This window comes from Pelodiscus sinensis, chromosome 3 (genome assembly GCF_049634645.1).
Source record: "Pelodiscus sinensis isolate JC-2024 chromosome 3, ASM4963464v1, whole genome shotgun sequence".
Taxonomy (NCBI): domain Eukaryota; kingdom Metazoa; phylum Chordata; order Testudines; family Trionychidae; genus Pelodiscus; species Pelodiscus sinensis.
Window position 1 is genome coordinate 63,910,812 of NC_134713.1, and position 26,444 is coordinate 63,937,255.

The 26,444-nt window shown below is 45.0% G+C and overlaps 1 protein-coding gene across 1 annotated transcript in view; it reads left to right on the forward strand.

Annotated features, from left to right (window-relative positions):
• The first annotated feature begins 228 nt into the window (after positions 1–228).
• PM20D2 (peptidase M20 domain containing 2) overlaps positions 229–26,444 on the forward strand; it is a 33,526-nt gene continuing 7,310 nt past the window's right edge. The window contains exons 1-4 of the mRNA XM_075923875.1: positions 229–1,830; positions 7,535–7,683; positions 17,966–18,108; positions 20,315–20,469. Coding sequence (XP_075779990.1) covers positions 1,348–1,830; positions 7,535–7,683; positions 17,966–18,108; positions 20,315–20,469 — 930 coding nt within the window. The 5' untranslated portion in view covers positions 229–1,347. The remainder of the gene's footprint in view (positions 1,831–7,534; positions 7,684–17,965; positions 18,109–20,314; positions 20,470–26,444) is intronic.

Consider the following 26,444-nt stretch of genomic DNA (forward strand, 5'->3'; position numbering starts at 1 on the left):
CTACTATCTGTTTTGTGGGCATTGATTCTTTGGCGAAGTGTCTGAGACGTTTGTCCAATGTACATAGCAGACGGACACTTTCGGCACATGATAGCATAAATTATATTTCTGCATGAGCAGGAATATGTGTTCTTGATCTTATAACTCACTTGGTTAGGTCCAATAATGGTATCAGCAGAGTGAATCTGTGGACAAAGCTGGCAACGGGGTTTGTTGCAAGGGAAGGTTCTGGGTTGGTATTAGTGTGGTATGTCCTGTGGTTGTTGGTAAGAATCATCTTGAGGTTAGGTGGTTGTCTATAGGAGACTATGGGTCTGTCTCCCAGAGCCTCTTGGAGTTTAGTATCCTGTTCCAGTATAGGCTGTAGTTTATTGATAATGTGTTGGACAGGTTTAAGTTGGGGGCTGTGATGACAAGTGATGTTCTATTGTTGGTTTTCTTGGGTCTGTCTTGAAGTAGATGGTTTCTAGGTATTCGTCTGGCTCTTTCAATTTGCTTTTTTATTCTTCGGGTGGGTCATTGAGGTTTATAAATGCTTGGTAGAGATCCTGAAGTTTCTGGTCTCTGTCAGTGGGATTAGAGCAGATGCGGTTCAAAGGGCTTGGCTATAGACAATGGATCGTATGGTGTGTTCTGGATGGGAGCTGGAGGCATGTAGGTAACTGAATGAGTCGATGGGTTTTCTGAAGAGAGTGATGTCTAATTTTCCATTGGTGATTTGTACTGTGGTGTCCAGGAAATGGATCTCTCGTGTGGAATGGTCCAGGCTGAGATTGATGGTGGTATGTAGGTTGTTAAAATCTCTGTGGAATGTCTCCAGTGTTTCTTGGCCATGGGTCCAGATCATAAAGATGTCATTGATGTAGCATAAGTAGAGAAGGGGTAAAAGGGGACGGGAGTTGAGGATACATTTCTATCGCTGTTATATAGGTGAGTGTGCAAGGCAAACCATGGAACCTCCCAGAATAATTCCCACTGACCATCTGAGCAGGCTAGGGAGCTGAGACCATTACATTAGGGAGGGAAATTCCCTCCCTCCCAGCAACCTACCCCACAGCCCTTTGGGTAGTAGAGTGTGGGAAGAAAAGTATGATGTGTGGGAAGCCCCGCCCTCTGCCGTTCCTAGATACGTGATTGGCGCGCTTCAAGCCCCGCCTCCTGCGCTTTTGAAATACAGCCGCGAACGGTCAGGCCTCCCCTCCCTGACGCGGTGCGCGGGGGGAGGGGGTTGGGGAGAAGCAAAGGGCGATTTCCCAGCAAGCTCTGCGGGAGGCTCTAGAGTATTTGTGGAAGCGGCGCCCGGTGCTGTGGCTAGAGCAGCTCGCGTGGACTTCGCGCGCCCGGTCAATGTTCGCCGCCTCCGTTCCCGAGCCGCCCACCCCTGCGGGCGGCGGCTTCATGGGGCCCTTGGAGCTGCCCGCCGCGACTCCGGCGGGGCTGGCGACGCTGAAGCAGCGGGCGGTCGAGTGCATCGAGCAGAGCGCCGGGCGGCTGAGCGCGCTGAGCCGGGAGATCTGGAGCCGCCCGGAGCTGGCGTACGAGGAGCGCCAGGCGCACGACGCCATGATCCGCTTCTTCACCTGCGCCGAGCTGCCGGGGGCCGCCTGGGCGGTGCAGCCGCGCTACAAGCTGGACACCGCCTTCCGGGCCGACTGGGGCCCGCCCGCGCCGCGCCCGCTGCACCTGGCCTTCCTGTGCGAGTACGACGCGCTGCCCGGCATCGGCCACGCCTGCGGCCACAACCTCATCGCCGAGGTGGGGGCCGCCGCGGCCCTGGGCGTGAAAGGTGCCCTGGAGAGTCTGTCGGAGCCGTCCCCTGTGGCGGTGAAGGTGAGACCTGACGGGCAGGGTTTCCCTGGGGAGGGGGGAAATGAGGGGAGCTGGCCCCGTGTGGTCCCTATCATAAAAACGCCCATATTGGGTCAGACCAAGGATCCATCCAGCCCAGTATCCTGTTTGCTGACAGGGGCCAATACCAGATGTCCCAGTGGGTGGGATCACACAAGTCATTCTCCCCTGATACCTTCCCTGTCATCCACTTCCAAAGAAACAGAGACTAGGGCTATCATTCTTACCCATCCTGGCTAATAGCTATTGATGGACCTAACCTCCGTGAATATAGCTAGCGCTTTTTTTGGACCCTGTTAAAGTCCTGGTCTTCCTACCATCCTCTGGCAATGAGTTCCACAGGTTGACTGTGTGCTGAGTGAATAAAAACTTCCTTTTGTTTGTTTTAAATCTGCTGCCTATTAATTTCATTTGGTGATCCCGAGTTCTTATATGGGAATAAGTAAATAACTTTTCCTTATTCACTTTTTCCACATCAGTCATGATTTTTTAGACCTCTCTCATTCCCCCTTAATTTCCTCTTTTCTAAGCTAAAAAGTCTGTTTTAATGTCTCTTCATATGGGACCCATCCCAAACCCCTAATCATTTTTGTTGCCCTTTTCTGAACTTTTTCCAATGCCAATACATCTTTTTTGAGTTGAGGCAACCACGTCTGTATTCAAGATGTGGTTGCACCATGGTTTTATATAGAAAATATCTTATTGCTTCTGTCTTAGTCTCTATCCCTTTTTTAACGATTCCTAACATTCTACAGGCAGTCCCCGAGTTATGCGGATCCGACTTATATCGGATCCGCAGTTACGAACGGGGATTTTCTCGCCCCGGAGGACTGGAGCGGCAGGACGCCTGGTCCTGCCGCCCACCTCCTCCGGGGCGAGAAAAGCTGCTCCCCGTCTCCTTAGTCGGCTGGGGAAGCCAGCAGACCAGGGAGACGAGGAGCAAAGCGGCGGAGGACCCGGGCCGGACCCGCGGCGCTGATCTGGAAGCGCCGCGGGTCCGGCCCGGGTCTTCCGCCGCTTTGCTCCACGTCTCCCTGGTTTGCAGACCAGGGAGACGCAGAGCAAAGCCACGGAGGACCCAGGGCCGGACCCGCGGCACTTTCAGCTGATCTGGAAGCGCCGCGGGTCCAGCCCTGCGTCCTCCGCTGCTTTGCTCCGTGTCTGCCTGGTCTGCTGGGGGGGGACGCAGCTAGTGGGGGCCCCCCCCCCTCCATCAGACCAGGGAGACGTGGAGCAAAGCCCAGGGCCTGTGGTAGAGCAGGTGGGGCACTGCCGGTTGGTCCTGCAGCACCGCTCCTTGGTGCTACTGGACCAACCCGGCAGCACCCCAGCTGCTCTGCCCCAGGAGTCCTGATTTAGCCGCTGCTGATCAGTTTCAGCAGTGGCTGAATCAGGACGCCTGGGGCAGAGCAGCTGGGGTGCTGCTGCTTTGGTCCAGTAGTGCCGAGGAGCGGCCGCGCTACTGGACCAACCCAGCAGCACCTCATCTGCTCTGCCCCAGGCGTCCCCAAGTCAGCTGCTGCTGAAACTGACCAGCGGCTGACTACAGGAAGCCCAAGGCAGAATTGCTCTGCCCCGGGGTTCCTGGAATCAGCTGCTGATCAGTTTCAGCAGCAGCTGACTTGGGGACGCCTGGGGTTCTTAAGTTGAATCTGTATGTAAGTCGGAACTGGTGTCCAGATTCAGCCGCCGTTGAAACTGATCAGTTTCAGCAGCGGCTGAATCTGGATGCCAGTTCCGACTTACATACAGATTCAACTTAAGAACAAACCTACAGTCCCTATCTTGTATGTAACCCGGGGACTGTCTGTATTTGCTTTTTGGACTGCCACTGCATACCAAGTGGATGTTTTCAGAGAACTATCCACAATGAGTCTCTGATCTCTCTTGAGTAGTTGTAGCCAAGTTATTCCCCGTCATATTGTCTGTATAGTTGGGATTATTTTTTCCAATGTGCATTACTTTACATGTATCAACATTAAAGTTCACTTGCCATTTTGTTGCCCAGTCACTTCATTTAGTGAGATCTTTTTGAAGCTCTTAACAGTCTGCTTTGGTCTTAACTATCTTGAGCAGTTTGGTATCATCTGCAGATTTTGCCACCTCACCGTTTGCCCCGTTCTTTAGATCACTTATAAATAAGTTGAATAGGATTGGTTTCAGGACAGAACCTTGGGGGACTCCACTCATTACCTTTCTTCACTTGGAAAACATACAATTTATTCCTATCCTTTGTTTTCTGTCCTTTAACCAGTTATCAATCCATGAAAGGACCTTCCTTGTTATTCCATGATAACTTACTTAAGAGTCTTTGGTGAGGAATCTTGTCAAAGGCTTTCTGGAAATCGAAGTATACTATGTCCACTGGATCCCCCTTCTCTCCATGTTTGTTGACCCCTTCAAAGAATTGTAATAGATAAGTAAGGCAGATTTCCCTGTACAGAAATCATGTTGACTCCCCCCCTCTTCCCCCCCCCCCCCCCAACAAATTATGTTCATCTACGTGTCTGACAATTTTATTCTTTACTATAGTTTCAACTAATTTACCCAGTACTGGTGTTAGACTTACTGGTCTATAATTGCCAGGATCACCTCTAGAGCCTGTTTTAAATATTGGCGTCATATTAGCTATCTTCTAGTCATTAGGTACGGAAGCTGGTTTAAAGGATAGGTTACAAACCGCAGTTAATAGTTCTGCAATATCCCGTTTGAGTTCTTTCAGAATTCTTGGGTGAATGCCATCTGGTCCCGGTGACTTTTTACTGTTAATTTTTTCAATTTGTTCCAAAACCTGGTTTAATGACACCTCAATCTGGGACAGTTCCTCAGATTTGTTACCTAAAAAGAATAGCTGAGGTTTGGGAATCTCCCCAATATCCTTAGCCATGAAGACCGAAGCAAAGAATTCATTTAGCTTCTCCGCAATGACGTCATCATATTCCAGTGCTCCTTAAGCATCTCGATTGTCCAAGGACCCCACTGGTTGTTTTAGTCGACTTCTTGATTCTGATGTCCCTAAACATTTTACTATTACTTTTTGAGTTTTTGGCTAGCTGTTCTTCAAACTCCTTTTTAGCTGTTATATTTTCCCACTTAATTGACAAAGTTTATGCTCCTTTCTATTTTCCTAACTAGGATTTGACTTCCACTTTTAAAAAGTTGTATTTTTATCTGTCACTGTTTCTTTTCTTGGTTAAGCATGGTGGTACTTTCTTGGTGGCTCTACTGTATTTTTTAACTTGGGCTATACATTTAACTTGGGCCTCTATTATGGTGTCTTTGAAAAGTTTCTATGCAGCTTGCAGAGATTTTGCTTTTGTCACTGTATCTTTTAGTTTCTATTTAACTAACTTCCTCATTTTTGTGTAGTTCCCCTTTTTGAAATTAAATGCTACAGTGTTGGGCTGCTGAGGGGTTTTTCCCACCACAGGGATGTTAAATTTTATTACATTATGGTCGCTATTTCCAAGTGGTCCAGTTACATTTACCTCTTGAACTAGATCCTGTGCTCCACTTAGGACTAAATCAAGAATAGCCTCTCCCCTTGTGGGCTCCAGAACCAGCTACTCCAAGAAGCAATCATTTAAGGTATCAAGAAATTTTATCTCTGTATCCTATTCTGAGGTGACATGTACCCAATCAGTATGGGGATATTTGAAATCCCCCACTATTACTGATTTTTTTACATTTTGATAGCCTCGCTAATCTCCTTAGCATTTCATAGTCACTGTCACTTGTAGTGATAGTGACTATCAGGTGGTTGATAATATATCCCTACTGCTATATTCTTATTATTGGACCATGGAATTAGTATCCATAGAGATTCTTTGGAACATTTAAGCACATTTAAGATTTTTACTTCATTTGAGTCTACATTTTTTTTTTCACATATAGTGCCACTCCCCCACCAGCATGACCTGTTCTAGCCTTCTGATATATTTTGTATCCTGGTATGACTATCCCATTGATTGTCCTCATTCCACCAACTTTCCGTGATGCCTATTATGTCAATATCCTCCTGTAAAACTAGGCACTCTAGTTCACCCATTTTATTATTTAGGCTTTTAGCATTTGTGTATAAGCACTTTAAAAATGTGTCCCTATTTATCTGTCTGTCCTTTCCTGTTAGACTTTTTCATTTGATTGTCTCATCTGATCTGACCCATACTTCTATCCTTTCGTCCTCACTAGAACATAGAGAATCTCTATTAATAGACCCTCTCCTAAGAGATGTGTGTTCGATCCATGTGCTCCTCTGCATTCATCGGCTTCCCCCCAGCCCTTAGTGTAATAACATTAAAAAGGTTGTAGAGCAGATAAGTGCCAGCAGTCTGGTTCCTGTTGTAGCCCAAAACTGCCTCTTATTTCCCAGGCTTCTCTTTCTCTGGAGCTGCCAGAGGCACTAAGAAGCCTCCATCTTCAGGGCTCTACAAACTGGTGAGAGCTACTTGCCAGCCCCGTACCATGCATGCGCCAGACCGGCACTGCACATGCACACAGCGCCGGTGAATGGGACGCACGGAGCGACTGACTGAAATCTACTCACCATGGGCGAGTAGAAACAGCAGTTTGTCGAGCCCTGTCCATTTTAACCATGTTTGTTCAGTATTTAACAAACACGCTGGAGATGGAGTCTGTCTGCTAGTCAGGTTTTTTAGGAGACATGAGGTATGACTTAATGTCTTTTATTGGACTGACTTCTGTGGGTGAGGGGAGCAAGCCAGTGCTTCTTAAAGAATGTGTGTGACTGCAGCATGCCAGTTGTACCATGGTTCTCCTCTTGAACAACCACATCTTGCAGTATAACATGAGCATTCATGGTTGGTGACCACAGGAGTAGGGCATTGCAAAACACCCAAGATTATTGGGTAGAGGTGATACAGGCTCATTCCACATCCACTGGTCTAAGTTGGAGAGAGATATTAGATCAACTTCTGTTTGAAATTGTAAGATATTACTTCATTTACCTTGTGTCTATAACATCCTGGGACCAACATGGTTGCAACTACGTACAACAGTCATTCTTAAAACTTAAATACCCATCTGGGGAAGTGAAGAAATAGTCTGACAAAGCCAGATGAGTGAGTACCCAGGAATCTTCTTTAAGACAGGCCCAACAAGGAAAATAACAGAACGTGCTAGTCAAATCTGCGGGGGCGTGAAGAAATTCCAGGGGACACGCGAGGCGACCCAGTCCTCCTCCTTCCCCTACCCCCACCCCCGTCAAGTTTTGCTGCCCTGGTCAGATTCCCCCCCCCCCCCAACAGGTTTTGGTATTTTGGGGGGGCCCGTGATGGTTTTTCAAAAATCAAGAAGGTGGCGTGATGCCAAAAAATTTGGGAACCACTGACCTACAGTCTCCAGCTTAAAGCTCTCTAGTGCATTATTGACCACCTACAACCTATCCCTGAAAAAGATCCCTCACTCTTGCAGGCCTTGGGAGGCAGGCCAGTCTTTGCCTACAGACATCCCATTAACCTGAAGTAAGTTATTTCCAGCAGCCACACTCGTGCCTCTGATACTGTCACCCAGGAACCTACCACTACAATAAACCCTGTTGCAAACTGTCCACACATCCCTACACAGAACTACTCATTAAGTTACAGACTAACACTGCTACCCTTCTGAGACTTTTCAGCAAAGGTAGGTTTTTGACAGTTTTCCTGACCCCTATAACGTCTTCTAGATCACCGTTCTGGGGACTCCTGCGGAAGAAGATGGAGGAGGCAAAATAGATCTCATAGAAGCTGGTGCTTTTGATGATCTGGATGTTGTTTTTATGGCTCATCCAGCACAAAAGAATGCAGCTTATTTACCTGATGTGGCTGAGCACGAGTAAGTAATGTATTTGAAAGTCTTATTTTTGCTTTCTGTATGTCATTTCAGTGAAAGAATACCTGCTTTTAAAGTAGTTCAGTTTGGAGTCTGGTAATCAGTGGAATTGCTCATAGATATATAATATGTGGCCAGATCACTAGCAAGTTGATATAATATAGCACATTGTTTTCTGGGAAAATATTTGTCAATGTTGGTGCCACATATTTCTCTTCTTGAATTGTATTCCTCAGATGTTTATGGTACTTTATTGCTCAAAGATGCAGTTTTTGTGTAAGCAGTATATTTTTCAATTCCCTGAAATTTTGTTCCTTTAGACTGATTCTGACCAAATATCCCCAAACAAACATTTGCACCTGTTTTAAAGCCTTCTAAAGTGAATTGGAAAATATTCACTTAAACTATGATTATTTCCATTCACAATGATAGATACAATAGCATTAAACTGAGGCACTGCCAGCCTTTAATTGGAAGGGTTAAAATGTTCAAACTCTTGAATTGGAGATACTCTTGCTTTAGTCTAAAGCAGAATGAAGCTCCCGCCTGCTCCCCACCCAGCTGCTGCTTCTGATAGAGAGGCAGCAGGATGGGTTGGGGGGACGGGCAGCTCCAAAGCGGTTACACATTTATTTTGGTAAATGTGTATCTTAACATCTCTAGTTTGGGGACCTTTCAGGGGTGGCAGATGCATCTCACGGGCTGCATCTGGCCCACCAAGCCACCGGATCTGGTCCATGGACACCCTGCTGGGACCCTCAGGCATACAGCTACTGCTGTTTTAGACGCGGGGCTGCTCCATCTGCCTCTCTGCTCAAGCAGTGGTTCCCAACTGCCAGGCTGCGGACTGCTGGCTGCCAGGCTGTGACTACTCTGAGGGCTGGGGTACACTGCTCTTGTCACAGGTCTTGGAAGAGATATGTCCTGCCTCGCCTCTCAGCCAACTGGTGCTGGGTCTCTTCCCAGCTGCAGAAGAGCGCTTCCCTGCACGGCCTCCCACCATGCTGGGAAGCTCTCTCCCACGGCTGGGTGGAGAATCCCGCCTCTGCCTGGTGCTGGTTGGCTGAGAGGCAAAGTAGGACATGCTTCTCCCAACAGCTGTAGTGAGAGCAGTGTATCCTGGCCCCCAGAGCTGCTGTGATGCAGGTAGCAGCACAGGGCTCAGTGAGGGGAGTGGGACAGGCACTGGGGGCTCCAGGAGTGGAGCTAGTGCTGGGGGGGGGGGCTCTGGAGGCTGAGCTAGTAGTGAGGGGGGGCTATGGGAGCAGGTCTGGCTCGGGGGGGGGGCTAATATTGGGGACTGGCACTGAGGGAGGCTCGGGGGGGTTGGGTGCAGTGGGGCTCAGGGAACAGGAGGATGGTGTAGTGATGAGGGCTCTAAGGGACAGGACTGGCACTGAGGCATTTGGGATGGGGGGCTGGAGGCTGGCATGGGGTTGGGTGCAATAGACTTGGTCAGTGGCTGGCGCTGGGGGATGGTGAGGGGCTCTAGGGATTAGGGCTGGCTCTGGGGACAGGGCTTTTGGCAGAGTGGTAACATTTTATTTGGATATTTTCATATTCAGTGTTTGCATAATGAATATGCAAATAAAATGTTACCAGTTTGCCAAAAGTTTGTGAATGGGTTTACTAGTCCCCAGTATCAAAAAGGCTGGGAAACGCTGCTCTGGAGCCTTCGAGTGATCTTTGGTCTCCAGCCCAATCCTCAGCTCCTATTGGCCAGAAACAACTGGCCAATAGGAGCTGAGCTATTGGCCCAGGGATGGGGGACAGTGCAAGCCTCTCCATCTTTCTGGAGCAGAGAGCCACATGGAGGGAACAACCTGCATTTTCAAGTGGTCTGGGGCTGCAGCAGGTAGGGAGCCTAGGCTGCCTTGTGGGTGCTGCAGGGCTGCTGGCTGGGAGATGCTTAGGTAAGTGCCTCCCAGCCAAAACCTGCCTCTGGCACCCCTCCTGCAACCCAACACCCTCCTCCCCATCTGCACCCCCTGCCCTAGGTCACAATTCCCTCCCAGATGCTGTACCCCCTCCTACAGTGCTCCTCCAATCCAGAATTTTCTCCTGCACCCATACCTCCTCCCTGACCCTACACCCTAATTCCCTGACCCAGGTCTCAACTTCCTCCTTCACCCAAACTCTCTCTCATATATCATGCCGTGTCTTGCACCCCAATCTCTTACCCCATGTGCCATTCTGTGCCCAACCGCCATGCTAGAACCTGCACCTCCCTGGCCACAGAAAAGTAGAGCCCTTGACCACTTCCAAAGTCTACTCTCCCAACAAAAATTATTGCCCACCTCTGAATTAGAGAATAGGATACAGTCAGATCTGGGCACTATCCTAAGCTATCCATTGCAAAAGTCACATCTATCCTCATTTACTTCATATCATATATTTGGAAAATTATGATAGGATTGTTGAGGCTTAATGTTTGCCTTGTCTGAAAGGCTGTCAATAAGTTTGTCATCGAACAAATGTTTTTGTTATAAGGTTCATTAGGAAACCTAGGTTGTTAATGATGTCTTTTGCCCCAGGGATTTCTGTTTTGGGGTTTATAGCAGTGCAGATTTTAAGACACTTGAAATGCATTTACCTCCACATTTGAGGCTTCTTTTCTGCCTGTCAGTAGCCCCGAAGAGCCTCAGTGCTAACTTACATTCCAATTAATGTCTTCTGGCCACAAGTTATATTTTTTTGCTTACATTTGAATTAATTTTTACAAATTGTTTTCTGAGATGGGGGAGAGGGATTAAGTGAGGATCACCTTGAAGACTCTTATGTCTTTGCTATGTCTTATTTCAAATGGGTTGCTGTTGAAACTTCAAACGAAGTACACCCATAAATCTTAGTGAGATTTATTTCATACTCCATTTCTGAATTGGAAGAAAAAAATACACTGGAGAAGGTTGTTTTTGTTTGTTACTTGGAGCCTCAGAATGGAATGGTCTGGCTCCAGTGGGTTTGTGGTACACATGACTGATGAGGACATCTGCTTCATAGATTAAAAATACAACCCTAAACAAAACAAACCTCTCTTCTTCTCTGTGGATATGCAATCCTCTTCTTGGGCAAGAAAAAACTGTTCATGTGGTAACTAATATCAGTTACTGACAGGCAGCCAGAGTTCTTAACATATTCCTGGTATATTCTATGTCCTTTTCACCTCCACCTTCAATCTCGTACCTCTGTTCCTTGTATATTCATTCATATAGTCTCAAATTGGTGTCCATAATATCTCTGGAAAAAAGTTTCTCCTTTTCCTTGTACATGAGCCAAACTTCTATTCTCTTGAGGCAATCAAGTTCCACTGCAGTAGGGGTGTTACTGGATGCTGAGAACTCTAGGAACTTACTTCATCTCACATAAATGGCAAAGGAGAGGCCAGGGAGTTCAGCTGGTAGCTGAAAGGTTTAGGTCATAAATATACAATATACTCAGCCTACATAACTGACTTCAAGTAACCCTTTTGTCCAATACTTCAATAGGCTTCCTTTCTGTACAAGATTCTGTAACTTGATTCTTTCTCCATGTTTCAGATCTGCTTCCTTGAACTTTGTATGAAAACAAATCAGTTAGAAATTAAGTTTAACCTTAATTTATAAAAGTCCTCCACATTTACAAGCATGCCAGGCTGCCACCTAATTGGATTTTGCTGAGTAGTGATAAAGAACAAAGTTAAGATAATTTGAATGCCTTATCTATGATCTTTTATATTGCGAATCCTGAAACTGGTGCTATGCTTGTCAATAAAGCATTTATTTATTATTTATTTATTTTAAATATTTTTACCCTGCCTCTCTATTTAAAATATTTGAAGCGGCTTACAAAATGTTTAAAACACAATATATAATAAAATTAAAATACGAGACCCCAGAAGGACAGAAAACTTGCTAAGACTTCTTGAGAGGATGGACATACAAACTCAAACACCAATAAAAGCACAAGTAAAAAGGGTGACTTTATCCTGATGCTGAAGCAATGCTAATGTTGGCGCTATGCAAATATCCCCAAGGAGAGAATTCCACAGCCTGAGAGCAAAAGCTGAGAAGGCCCTGCTCTGCATAGATGTTAATCTTATCTCCATAAGTGGAGGAGCACTGAGCAGTGCCTCCCCAACTGACCTCAATCCCTGGGCTGGTTCGTATGGGAGAAGATGGTCCTTCAGATACTCTGGACCTAACCCTTTTAGGGCTTTGTAGTTCATAACTAAGACTGTAAATTGTGCCCAGAAACATAGCAGAAGCCAATGCAGCTGCCGGAGCACTAACATAATGTGCTCCCTGTAACAAATATTCATTAAAACTCAAGCAGCTGCATTCTGGACCAGTTGAAGTTTCCAAAGGCTCTTCAGAGGCAGCTCCACATAAAGTGTGTTACAATAATCCAATCAGGATGTAACAAGAGCATGGATCACTGTGACCATGGCATGCTTATTAAGGAAGTGTCGCAGCTAGTGGATCAGCTGAAGCTGCCCAAAAGCACTCCTGGCCACCGAAGAAATTTGGTTCTCAAATGTTAAGGAAGAGTCCAGCAGGACTCCCAAGCTGCGTACCTGTTTTTTCAGGAGTAACTTGACCCCCTCTAGAACAGGTACTATGCCACATTCCTGAATAGATGGCCTCCTGATCCACAGGACCTTAGTCTTATCTGGATTCAACTTCAGCTTGTTTGACTTCATCCAGTCCATCACAGCCTCCAGACACAGATTTAAATTGGTCACTGCCACATCTGGTTCTAATGTCACAGGGAAATAGTTGGGTGTCATGTTCATATTGATGGCACCTTACGACCATGTAGATGTTAAACCGCCTAGGGGACAAGATGGAACCTTGCAGGACCCCTTTGCACAATTGCCACTGGATCGATTAGCAGCCCCCTTAGCTCCACCTTTTGAAAGCATCCCAACAGGTAGGACTGGAACCACTGTAAAACAGTGCCTCCAATACCCAACTCCGCTAGGCCTTCCAGAGTGATGCCATGGTCGATGGTATCAAAAGCCGCTGAGAGGTCCAAGAGTATCAATAGGGACACGCTCCCCCTATCTATTTCTCGGCATTGGTCATCTACCACAGCAACCAAGGCAGTTTCAGTCCCAAAACCTGGCCTAAAGCAAGACTGAAATGGAACCAAGTCTCTTTCTTCCAAGAAAGCTTGGAGTTGCAATGCCACTACCTGTTCCAGTTCTTTACCCAAGAAGGGGTTATTAGCAACGGGGCAATCGTTATTCAAATCATGTGGGTCCAGGGATGGCTTCTTAAATAGCGGTTTTATCACCGCTTCTTTGAAGGCGGTGGGAACTGTACCAGATCTAAAAGACATATTAATCCCTGGGTCCCAACCAGTCATCCCTTCCCCACTAGATTTAATAAGCCATGAAAGGTAGGGGTCGAGTGAGCATGGGGTCGAGTGAGCATGTGGTCGGTTGCACTCCTCCAAGCACCTTGTCCACATCCTTGGTCTGCAACAGCTGATTCTATTCCAAACAAAAATGATTTGGTGGTGCACTCAACACACTCTGTACCCTACTTACATAGCGGCCAGAGTCCAAATCAGACTGGATGCGAGCAATCTTATTCTGCGAAGTGCTTCACAAACAAATCACAGTGGGCAGCCAACGGCAGCTCCATTTTGTCACGAGTGCCAGATAGAAAAAGACCCCATACCACTTGAAACAGTTCTGTTGGATGGCATTGTGTGGGTGTAATACTGGTGGAAATGTAGCTTTTCTTTGCTGCAGGATGGCTATACAGTAGGCTCGCAATTCAGCTCTAACCCACAATCAATTGGTCTAGGCTCTAGTTCTCCTACAGCAGCATTCTAGCCATCATACACATCATTTTGCCACCATCAACTCCACAGAAAACCAGGGAACAAACTTGGCTCAGTAAGCCTAAAGAGGCTGCTTAGGAGCAATCATGTCAACTGCCTGGGCTACATCAATATTCCATATACCAACTAGGGTGGGGTAGGTAATAATTTTTTGCTGGGGGCCACCTTAGAAATTTTTGAAATGGCCCTGGGCTGCCTTAGAAGGGCCATGACTCTTCTCTGCTTCCCCACCCCCAACCATGATTGGAGGTATACCTGGGAGGTCAACAAATGCCTTTGATGTCGACCGTGGAGCGTCCAGACTACTGCGCTGAGCCGACAAACAGCTGATCGGCTCAGTGTGGCAACCATTTAATTTTAAATGAAGCAGCGATTATTTAAATCGCTGCTTCATTTTCCTATGCCGCGCAGTCTAATCTACATGCCTCTGTCACCAGAGGCATGTAGTCTAGATGTACCCATAGTGATTGGTCCATGACAAAGGGAGCGAAATCACATCCCTTATCTCAAGAACTCTAATACCCTTTGTGCAAAAGACCAGATCGAGTGTATGACCCGCAACATGCGGGGTGCAGTTATTTCTTGGGATAATCCTAGGGTTGTCATAGTATCCATAACAGCTCAAACTGGACCACACAGGACAGCCTTGGTGTGAATATTAAAGTCCTCCAAGACCAGAAGCCTTGGGCTCCTCAATGCCGCGTCCAAGACCACCTTGGCCAGCTCGAGCAGAGCATCTGCCATACAGTAGTGTGGACAGTATACAAAGAGAACACGCAACCTCTCCTGGCCACCCAACATCAAGTACAAACACTTGAATCTAACACTTTGTTGGATGAAGGCCCTGTAATGGTATCCCGATAGACAATTGCCACTGCACCTCCCCAACCATGAAGCCACAGCTGGTGCTGAACCAAGAACCCAGCCAAGCACAATTGGGAGAGAGCAATATTTCCCTCCACTTCTAGTCAGGTCTCAGTGATAAAAGCCACGTTGGCCCCTTTATCCAGGATTAAATCATGGATGATAGCTGTCTTGTGGGATACCGACCTGGCATTCAGCAGCAGCACCCTCAGGGCTGATGCCCAGGTGTTAAGGTTCCCAGAGTCATGGAGGCTGGGAACAGAACTAGAACAAGGAATAGCACATAACTGTTTAACCTCATTCCCTGTAACTGGCCCGTCCCGATCTTACTGCCATATTTTCCCCTACCTGCCACAACTGCCACAATGCCATCTGAATCCTGCCCCTTAGCCACGCCATCTGTGCCACAACACATAATGAAAAAGAAACACAAACACAACCCTTCCTTGACCTTCAGTGTGGGCAGGTAAGGGAAATTTCCCTCACCAAGAACTCTTCCCTCCTCTCACCAGGAACTGAATAGGCCACCACACAAATAAGTGTGCTGCTCTCACCAGCATGCACAAACACACACTAAAAAATTATACTATATCACATAAACTACCACAACGCATGCCCTTGCCCTCGGTCTCTCCCAAAGGGCAGCATCCTCTGGCTTGACCCTTTGGCATGGCCCGCCACCAGTGGCAGCCTCCTGGCTTTAAGCCCACCCCTGGTAATGGCTGCAGGCAAAATCTGCTGCTAAAGGTTCTTAGTCCTAACCAGGCAAGCCTTTTACTCAGGTCTTTCCTGCAAGGGGGGGGCTGGGAGATGATTAACAAGATATCCTGTTAATGATCACTAGACTATCCTAATTTGAAGTGTATAGTGGCTATATTGACTTTAGTTACCAGTAGGAGAACATTTTAACCTCCCTGCATACACAGGAACACTTCAAAGTTGCCATACCTGAGTGGGGAAAAAAAACCTTCAAAACAGACTGCAGGTCGAAACTTCTGAGCTGGAATTCAAACTTTACACCATCAGAATTAGCAATGTGAAAGCTTAACCAGTAAGCATCACCTTAACGGGTGATGCTTACAGGTTCCGGTTAACCAGTCGGGGCTGGAGCAGCTCTCCACCTAGCATGGGCAGGAGGCTGCCACAGGGCCTATTGTGGACTGGGGCTGCGCCAGCCACCTGGAGGAGCCCCTGTCCATGGCAGGTCCAGGCGCGTCACAGGTAGGGCTTCCATTTCATGCATCTAAGGCAGCGTCTAGGCTGCTGGGGGGGGAGAGGGGTTGCGGGATTGTTCTTCCTTGAAAAAAAGTGGAAGAGCAAACACTCTTTTGGGGAGCCCTGCATGCCTCGTTTCACAAGGCATAAGGACTCCACCGAAAGAGGAGGCTTCCCCGCCATTTGGCCCTGTCTAGACTGGGGCTTTTTTGGTGGTCCCTGTGGGGCTAGAGCAGCCTTCTGCATGGGGTGGGTGGGCTGTTGCTCGAGCCCTTACTGGTTAAATAGAACTGGTAAGCCTCACCTATTAAGATTAACCTTTTACATCCCTATTAAGTACCACTGATAGACAAGTGTCATTAAACAGTGAATGTTTTTTGTGTTATCTGAGCCTTATAAAAGATTATAATTAAACTATAGGAAGTATACACAAAGAATAGCTACTACAGAGTATCATACAGCCATATATGTTCATGTGGTGCATATTATAAAAACCAATAATCTGGTGCACATATTTAATGTTGCATGTATTCAGTGTTTCCTCTCCAAACTTAAAAGACTTCAAATGTCAAGACTTTAATGAAAACTGATGTCAAAGGAAAATAGATGGCTAATAGTTAAGAGGCTTTACACATTTTTATCCCATGGACAAGTGTTTTCTTTATCTTCATCCTTAACTCTGTATTTCTTGAATGTCTAAATATGTTTTTCTTTAATTTACAGATTTTTTTGGTCTTTACGACTAAATTAAATACATTCAAGAGCACAATCAGTTCTTGCTATTGAAAACTAAGGAAAAATCTTGCTATTAATAGGCAAGAATTTAGAAGCATAGATCTGATATTTTCAAAAAGGGACTTGAAAGTAAATTGTTATTTGTACAATGTATCTTATTGTGTTGGTGACCAGCACTTTAACCTTTAGACTGTGTTCACACTGCAGTTGATGTGATTGCATCTCACGTAGGCATGCCTGTGCTAGCTTTAATCTAGCTTGCATGGCTAAAATAGTCATGATGATGCATCTGTAGCGGCTTCCATGCTATTCTTATCCAAGTAAGCTAGATTAAAAGTACAATCACACCTTAGGTTGCAGCGTAGACATGTTGATCCTGTTGAAAATTGCCTTAACAATGTGCAAAAAATCTCTACTTACCTGAATTTCCAACTTCTATTATCTTCTCTAGCTGCATATTCTTATAAGTCACATATAGAAGAAGGGAAGCAGAAAAATCACAACCGATTTCTCTAACAATTTTTCATGTAATTTCATCTAGGGATGTTAATATTGGTCAGTTGAATAGTCAGTTAACCTCATTAATTCTTATAGGTTACGTGAATATTCTATAATCCCTGGGCACAGGGCTGGCAGCTAGGAGCCCCCTTCCACTCCACGTTGCTGCCCCTGTATCAGGCAGCAGCAGCATGGAGTACCAGGTGGGAGCTGGTCCACGAGGGGAACCCGTTTAAAAACCAGCTCTCCTGGCTGCTTGTTGTTCCGTGCTGCTGCCTCTGATACAGAGGCAGCAGCATGGGGTGGCAGCAGCCCCTTTCTGGGGGTGAGGGGAATGTGTATAGTCTATAGCATTAACCTATAAGCTTTTGCTTATCGGTTAATCGACTATACTATTACATCCTGCTTCAAATCTAATTTTCTTCTCTGGCTCATTTTACTGATGCTCAGGAAATGCTACCAGTTTCTGAAGGGGAGGTAAGAGGCTTTGTTAGCCTATATCCGTGGTCACCAACCAGTAGATCGCGATCTACCGGTAGATCTCAGGGGCTCTAAGAGTAGCTCTTCAGCCCTCTCTGAACTGCGCATCTGCGCAGTACATTTACATTAGATTTCCTCATGTAATGTAGGCGGGGCTTCTAGGAAGGGGCAGGGCAGTAGATCTTTGCCTGTTCTGAGACTTAAAAAGTGATCTTGGGTGTAAAAAGGTTGGAGACCACTGGCCTATATCATGGCTTCTGTTAAATCGTTAGGTGTGTAATAAGACTTTAGGTGACAAAAAGTGGATAGCAATTTGTATAGCAGGATATTGCTCTTTTTACTTCAAATCTGTTAAGCTTTTAAAATGCATGTAGTGCATTGTCTATTTTGTTTTCAACTTTGGAGTGTTGGCAGAGTTTGGGGAGGGAAAGGACAAATTTGACTTCTAACCCTCTTTCAGGATCTATGTTTTGAGTATGAAAATGATGAAAGATGGTTTAGCTTCCCAGCAGCTTAATGCCTGGTAAATAGCATCTTAATCTTGTGCTTCAAAAACATTGATATAAAATTGTAATCATTATTGGGTGACTCCAATATTATTGGGTGATTTTTAGTTTTTTAAAAGTGAACAAAAAACAAATAAGTCATGGCTTTTATTTCCTAGTGTGACTGTGAAATACTATGGAAAAGCTTCTCATGCTGCTGCTTATCCTTGGGAAGGAATAAATGCATTAGACGCTGCTGTTCTTGCCTACAACAATATGTCAGTTTTAAGACAGCAAATGAAACCAACCTGGAGAGTTCATGGTGAGAGAGCTTCATTCAATCTTATGTCCACCAAGTAAGGCTTCTGGCTGTTTGGCTACTGACTGAAAAAAAATCCTAAATATTGCATTGTTACTTTAAACTGGAAAAGTAAATTGAAATAATTTTTTCATCTAAATACTGTAGAAGTTCCTTTTGTAAGGAACTGTCAACATTTAGTATGAATGGTTGAATGCATACCAATCAAAGGGTAGTATGGCCTAAAGTCATAAGTATTCTCTCCTTTCCCCACCCTCCTTTGCACAAATGAGAGACATAGTGCAGATTTAATATTTACATGAACTGTTAATATAGCACTTCATAGCTGCTAAATTATCAAAGAACAGAGACACTTATTATGAAGATCTTCTGTTGGTATAGCTGTAATCATTAAATTGCTTTGTAAACTGGAAATAGCATTTTTGGGGGAAACTTGACCATCTGGATCAAGATCTAACATAAGCAATAAAAGCTTCCTTTGACAGATACAAGCATCTTATCACTGTGTTGAGGCAGCAGCTGTAACTTCCTAAGGAACCTGAGCTTGTAAAACTGTCCTCTGGTATTGAAATATATTTTAGACCTCTGATTCATGGAAACAGAAGTACATCTTGAGACCTCTCTTTAGCAATACTTCAAAAGTTTAACTTTCATGGAAAGGTGGAGGCTTACGGCCAGGTTTCCAAGAAGGCTTATTTTTTCTTTCTCAAACTGAATATATTAAAAATGTTGTTAGCTTGCCAAAGGTACTTGGAAAATCAGTGTTCTGTTCTGAGGCTTTTTCCAGTTGTTACAGCATATCTTTGAACTATTTTTGTCCTTAACTTTCTTTCTTTGGAAAAGTACATATTGTAGTAATGTGCATTGCACAGTCTGCTTGATTGCCTATTTGCCAGTTCCTTGTTTCTCCAAAATAATGTTTGCTGGAATCCATCCATTATTCTTGTTTCAAAGCCTTGAATTTCAAGTGTACTAACATTAAATTGGTTTCTTGGCTTTGGTTGGAGCTATAACTCATGCCAACTATAATTGGCAGGTATGGGATGGTAACAGGTCTCTTCCCACTGAAGTTGTGATAACAAAAAATAGCTAGCTATTGTGGAAAGATTTCTAATGTTGCAGAATAAAGCATGTAGAACACAAAAAGAAAGTACTTAATTCAGTAGCCTGCTTTTTCTGTTTCCATATCTGGACATGATGGACTAGTAACCATTAGTATGAAGGAACACTTTTTTGTTTTGTTCAGACTTGGCTCCAAACTTGGGCTTTATAAGAAAATGAGATTTTACAAAATTTAAGACCAATGGAAATGTTTCCAAAGAATGGCAAGACTCAATGAGGATACTAGTGAGCTGGTTTTCCCCTTTGTGACAGCAAATACCAATTATTTTTTCAATGAATTCAAATTTAATGGCAGCGTATTAAAAGAGAAGAAGTTGAAGTTGACCAGAACCCAACTGAATTTTTCTTTGTCCAAACTAGCAAAGCAAAATAGGAACACATAGCATAAAACAAAGTTTCAAAACCCCCTTCAAATTTTTGATTCCAAGGAAGTATTTGTAACATAGGTAAGGATGCTGTTTTTTAAAAGATTAACTTAATACTACCACTGTTCCTGTACCTATGAGGAATGTGAAAATCATGATGTATGCTTGTGTAATTTAAACTCAGGAGAATTATTTAGCTATATTTAAACTAAGTGCTTACATTTGATTTGTGAACTTGTCTCATAGCCATTATTTTAATTTTCCCTTCTTGTCCCAGTGTTAACAAGATTGTAAACATTCTAAACTGTGGATCAGTGAATATAGAGAATTTTAAATACTACTTTGGCTCTTTGTGTGTGAACTCAAGATGAATAAATGAGATGTGTCCGAAAGAATGCCATGATACAAACTTTAAAAGTCTGTAAGCTTTCACAATATATCATGCACGCTCCCTTTCCCCAACAAAAGTTTAGTCTAATTAAAGATTTTACATCACTCACCTTGTACACGTGATATTCTTTCTGTTGAACTGACTGCAAGGGGGAAAGAATTGGGTCCAAATACAAAAAGTTTTAAATAGTGTGCATTCTCAGTGCTCAGTTGATGCATGATCTCTAATAACTTGTTTTATGTGTTCAGCTATAAATAAGGAGCTTCAAAAAGAAGAGTATGTAAGATTAGTTCTTTGCAACATTTAAAAATTGGACTTTTCTCTTCTGTAGGTATAATAAAAAATGGTGGTGTGAAACCTAATATCATCCCTTCTTACACTGAGCTAGAATTTTACTTGCGTGCCCCTTCGCTGAAGGACCTCGCCATTCTGACAGAGAGAGCTGAAAATTGCTTCAGAGCTGCAGCTTTAGCTACAAAATGCAAAGTAAGAACTCTAGAGATGATTCACTTATTTTTATAATTTTTAAATTAGGCCAAAGTAGGAGTTTAAGTCTTTATGATTTGTATGACACTTACCTTTTTTTAAAGCAACCTAAAATTTAGATCTGTAAGTTCTAATCCGCTAGTGCTGAAAAATGTTGTTGGTGAGGCACAACATTTAATTGCTATAATTCTACATACAGATTTTTTGTTTCAACTAAAGCTTTCCCCAGTCTTATGCATATAAGTAAGTATTCTCATCATTTTGCCCAAGTTAAAAAAACAAAGCAAAACAGTCTTGACTAGTGAAAAATCTAGTGGTGCAGGTTAAGGGATCCTGCTCAAAAAGAGTCAGTGATCTCAAAGTGAAGCATAGAGCTGCTGGCCAAGCTTTGAACTCTCCTTAGAACAAGCCTGCGGTACCTCAGGAGAAGTTGGTACTAGTAGCAGATAAAAAAGCGGGCAGACTGCAAAGCAGCGGAATGCCACGCACAAACTCACGGTACCGTTGGTACCAGTGCGCTCCAGAGCGCTGAATACACAGATGCATCTAGCAATGGCAGGCTTTATAGTGATGGCAGTGCTACCCCTGGTACTGAGACAGATCTTGCAGTACTGTCCGTATCATGCTCACCATTATTTGGTACCAACATCACACCACGTCTAGAGGTTCCATACTATTCCACACCAGCATCACTAATATCAGCGAGATTTAGCGATGATGACAAGAAGGAAACAAGGGGCCAGCACAGAGTCACTCAATACGCTGCAACAGAGCAACAGCAACGCCAGAATTGGCAGATGGCACAATAGGTAACCCCACTGCTCTCACCACAGTGGTCCTATTGGGACCCATGGGCACCCTACAAAATCAACAACTACAACAAACCCTCCAGGTACCAAGTGCTCAGTCAGCTGATGCAAACATGCGGGGATCAGTTGACTACAGCCCAGGCAGCCATGACAGCAAGTCATTGATGGAGGGAGCAACACAAGATTTCCTTATCCTTCCTAATACATCATGCTCCAAGATGGACGACTACAGTCCACCTACATCACCAATAAGAGATTATGACTATAGAAAGTTTTAAGACCTATTCTGCAGGGTAGTGGACATTCTAGATATACAATTCACAGATGTAATGCAGAAGAAACACAAGCTTACCAGCATATTTAACTTACCTCAGCACACCAAATTGGCCTTAATGGACCTGGCTAAGGCCATACGGAAGACCCCGGCATCAGTACCGTCAACTTCAACGAAAAACCATGTAACACCTATGGGGGTAGAATTCCTATTCTAACACCCTGCACTGAATGTGTTGGTTGTCGAATCTGCCAATCAGGGGGGAAGCAGCAACAGCAGCAGTACTCCACAGTGCAGAATCATGACAAGGAGATAGAGGATGGATGCTATGGGGGAGAAGGCATACTTGTCAGTCTCCCTTCAACTCAGAATTACTAATTACATGGCTCTGTTAGCAAAATAGTCACACCAGACCTTCAAAACCTTCAATTTCTTTATTCAGTATCTACCAGAAGAGATAAAGGAACAATTTGAATCAAATGTGACAGAAGGCTGTCTGATCTCCTGCACAGCGCTACAAGCAGTGTTGGACACAGCGGATACAGCAGCCAGGTCTATGGCAAACTCTGTAGTGCTGAGGAGAATGTCATGACTGCAACTGTCCAGGTTTCCCAACAAGGTACAATCAAACATCGAAGACTTTCCATTTGAGGGAGAGAAAATCTTTGCTGAGGCAATGAATTCATCTCTCCACACCCTTAAAGACTCCAGGGTGACACTTCGTACGTTAAGGATTCAGCTGCCTGGATCCAGGAAGAAACAAGACAAACAATATAATCAAAGGTTCAGAACAACAGGGTATAACCAACAACAGAGGCTCTATGATAACAAGAGACGTGAGAGACAGTCTAGTTAAAGACAATCAAATGAACAAACATCCTCAACCCGGGGGTCCAACTCCCATCAGCAAATTTGAGGTGTAGATTGAGGATAAAGTAGCCTTCAGTTCTCCAGGGCAGGCAGATCTAGTGAAACAGACCTTTGGAAACAGACTCGCAGAATTCTATGCAGCATGGAAGACCATCACCTCAGACCAATAGGTCCTAACAATAATACGAACCAGATACTGGATACCATTCACAGCTATATCTGACACACCCACCCGTACAGGGGTATTCCGTTTTTTCCCACCTGTGTGTGAAGAGATTCTGGAAAGGGATACGGAACCTTTATCCACCACATAGAGACCCAGTACCATCATGAGACTTGAATCTTGTGCTGGACTCATTCATGAGACGGCCTTTTGAGCTGCTCGCAACTTGCTCATTACTCCACCTGTCAATGAAAGTAGCTTTTCTCATAGTGATAACATCAGCTAAGAGAGTGGGAGAGATAGTGGCACTCATGATGGACCCGCTGTACTTGGTGTTCCACAAAGACACAGTTGTCCTTAGAACCCACCCGAAATTCCTTCCCAAGATGCCTACCTTGGTCCACTGAAATGAACAATACACTTACCTGTGTTCTTCCCAAAACCACATAGGGACAGCAATCAGGCAGTGTTGCACACGCTGGATGTATGCAGAGCATTAGCCTTTTACCTTGAACACACAAGAGACTTTTGACATACTCCCAGACTATTCGTGTCTTGTGCAGACAGGTCCAGAGGGCAACCTGTTTCCAAACAACGAATATCCAAATGGATTTCTACATGCATACAATTGGCTTACTTCCAGAAACACAGACCGCCACCAACACTCCACCAGAGCAGTATCTACCACAACTGCATTTCTTAAGAGCCTTTGAATAGACATCATTTGCAGAGCGGTAACATGGGCTTCACCCAATACCTTTGCATAACCGTACGCTATTCAGTCCCTTCAGGACTCTCACTAGCTTTGGACGTACCATACTGTCCAACATCCAGCCCTGCAACACAGAGCACCCACTGCTAAGCAGGAATACTACTGAATAGTCACCTAAGCAGAGCACCCAAGGGGACCCTTGAAGAAGAAAGGAAGGTTACTCACCTTGTGCAATAACTGCAGTTCTTTAAGATGTGTTCCTGTGGGTGCTCCACACCCAAACTCCCCTCTGCTCAGGGCTGAGAGAGTCTGGCGTGGAAAAGGAACGGAGGGAATGGCCACCGGAGAATGCTAAACTGAGTGATTGCACAATAGCGCAGCAGGCGCTGGGGGACTGCTACTTAAGATCTCTGGGCCATGTGTACAGTGGCACTGACACCTACGTGGAGCACCCACGGGGACACATCTTGAAGAACTCCAGTTATTGCACAAAGTGAGTAACCTTCCCTTTTCCCCCAGTACCGTCTCTGGGCGGGTAGGGGAGGTTAGAGGTACAGTAGAAATGGTGTGAGCGGGGACTGAAGTAGTCTCCACTTGCACCACTTCTGCTGCGATTCTGCTTTTGAAATCTACAAGAGCCCCATAAGGAGCGTGAGGCCAGTGGGGACTCCTCTGCTGGCCCGTGCTCGCACCGGGGCTTCCTTTTGAAATGTACAAGAGGCCCGCCAGGGCTCTTGTACATTTCAAAGGCTCAGGCGCCACAGGGAGCATGGGGCCAGTGGGAGTGCTCCACTGGCCCCGCACTCCCTTTGGGGCTTCCTTTTGGAAAGTACAAAGGCTGTTTCAAAGGCTGAGGCGCAGCAGGGGAGCACGGGCCCGTGGGAGCCCACTTGGGGCTCTTGTACATTTCAAAAGGAAGCCCCTGCTCCCTGCGGGGCTCCTGCTTTTGAACTGTAGCTGTAGCAAGAGTCCAGCAGGGCTCTTGCTACAGTTCAATGGCAGAGGCGCCCTTATAGACTAATCGAATAGTCAATGGAAATCCCATCGACTATTTGATTAGTTAGTTCATTTTAAATTTAACATCCCTATGTGTGTCTGAGGAAGGCTTTGAAAGAACATTTTAATGGTCAGCCACAGTACTGTTCTGGCCCTGAAGCTTTGAGGATTGTTGGAAATTGTGTTGTACTTGCCCTATTTTTTTAATTAATGTCTGGGTGGTTTTCTGAATCTATAAGTTCTGTGGTGCCCTACGTTTACGAGCAATGGGTTCTTTGATTACTGCTATGCATTCTGAGATTTATTGTGAACTAATAACAATAATTTGATGTCCAAAAATAGTTTTTCTGAACAGAAAGACCAAAAACAATGCAGAGAAACAGGCAAATGCAATACAAACTTCTAAGAGCGGAATTTTAAAACTGTGCACTGAAAAATAAATATTTCCTGCTTCCAAACATCTATTGTAGCTTACATATATGCCGACCTGCGAGAACCACAGTTATTGTGTATGAAGGGATAGTTTTTTTTTTTTTTTTTTTTTCTCATTTCCCAGCATAGAGTGGTGGTGGTGAGATTACTATCCTGTGAAATGCTGGAGGATGTAGGAACTACTACTATGGAGTTTGCCAAGGACTGCAAAGGGCAGAAAGTCTGACATTTTTTTGTCAATTGGTGTCTGTAGCTACTGGGTGTATTGCCTGAAAAGACCATTATGGTCTATTCCCTGTGCTTGTCCTGAGCCTTTCTCCTGTCCACTCTTTCCTTCTGGGTGCTGTCTGCCAGGCTGACTCTCCAGGCTCTTTGTTTGCACTCTGCTGCTCAGTGTGTCCTTTCTTTCTCTTCATCATCAGGATCAGGTGTTTTGTGGGTGTTTTAGCAGCAGCTACTGATAAAACAGATGTTTCATTGGATATTAGGGATGTGAATGATTAGTTGACTATCCGATAAGCAAATGCTTATTGGATAGTCAACAGGACAGTCAACTAGTCGCTTCCCCCTCCGCCCCCTTGCTGCTTCTATCAGATAGAGGCAGCAAGGTCAGAGGGAGTAGAGGGGATAATTCAAAGCGGCAGCACTGCTTGAAACCTGGGGCCAGATCCTGGGCTCCATGCAGCACTGCTGCTTTGAAATACTGTGTGCAGCCTGGAGCCAGCTGAGGGGTCTCCAGGCTGCACGTGGTGTTTCAAAGGGGCAACACCACGTGGAGCCTGGGATTAGCTGGGGACTCTCCAGCTGATCCCAGGCTCTATGCAGTGCTGCCACTTTGAAAGGCTGTGCAGGTAGCATGATGTTCAGGCTTCTCATGGCATTTCAAAGCAGTAGTGTTGCATGGAGCCTGGGGTCAGCTGGAGACTCCCCCGCTGACCCTAGACTCCACGCGGCACCTCCACTTTTCAAAGGGGGAGGTGTCCAATCAACTAATCAAATAGTTGATGCAAAATGCATCAACTATTTAATTAGTCGATACTTAATATCCTTATTGGATATACCCTTACAACAAAAAGAGAGAAATTTCAAAACTCCTTTCCCTTTTTTTTGCATTAAAACTTTTAGTAAGACATACATATTGACATTTTAGCTTTGGAACATTTCTGCATAGCCCTATTATCTAATCCCAGCTATGATGAGTATAGCCTTCTAGGAGGTGGGAAGGAATACTCAGGGACAATATAATTTCAGTCCCTTTTGCTTGGGTAGGAGTAGAGAGCAATGACACTGAATATTTCCCAAGTCAGTGATGGTTTTAGTTGAAGTCTCATTCCTGAGTGTAGCAAAAGCACACACAGCACAAATGCTCTTGGCATCCTGTAGCTGCCTGTCTCTGTACACTACTGTCCTGTTTGTTGCAATGGTGGCAGCCAAAGTCATGGAGTGGCACGGGAAAGTGTTCTGCAGGAAAGGAAATAAGGTTACCATTCCTAGAAATCTTTGAGACACTATTGTGGAGTATCTCCATGAAAGTTCCATACAGATTCTCAGGAAGAGGCAAGGGACAGTCCTTATGTATTAATCAAACTGCTCTGCATGGTGCTTCTGCATACAGGGGAAAGAAAAGCAGATATCAGCTGTACCTCAGTTTATTGTATCATTGTCTCTTCTTTCTTTTACTAATACAAGAAAAGTCGATACCTGTGTCTTAACTTCAGG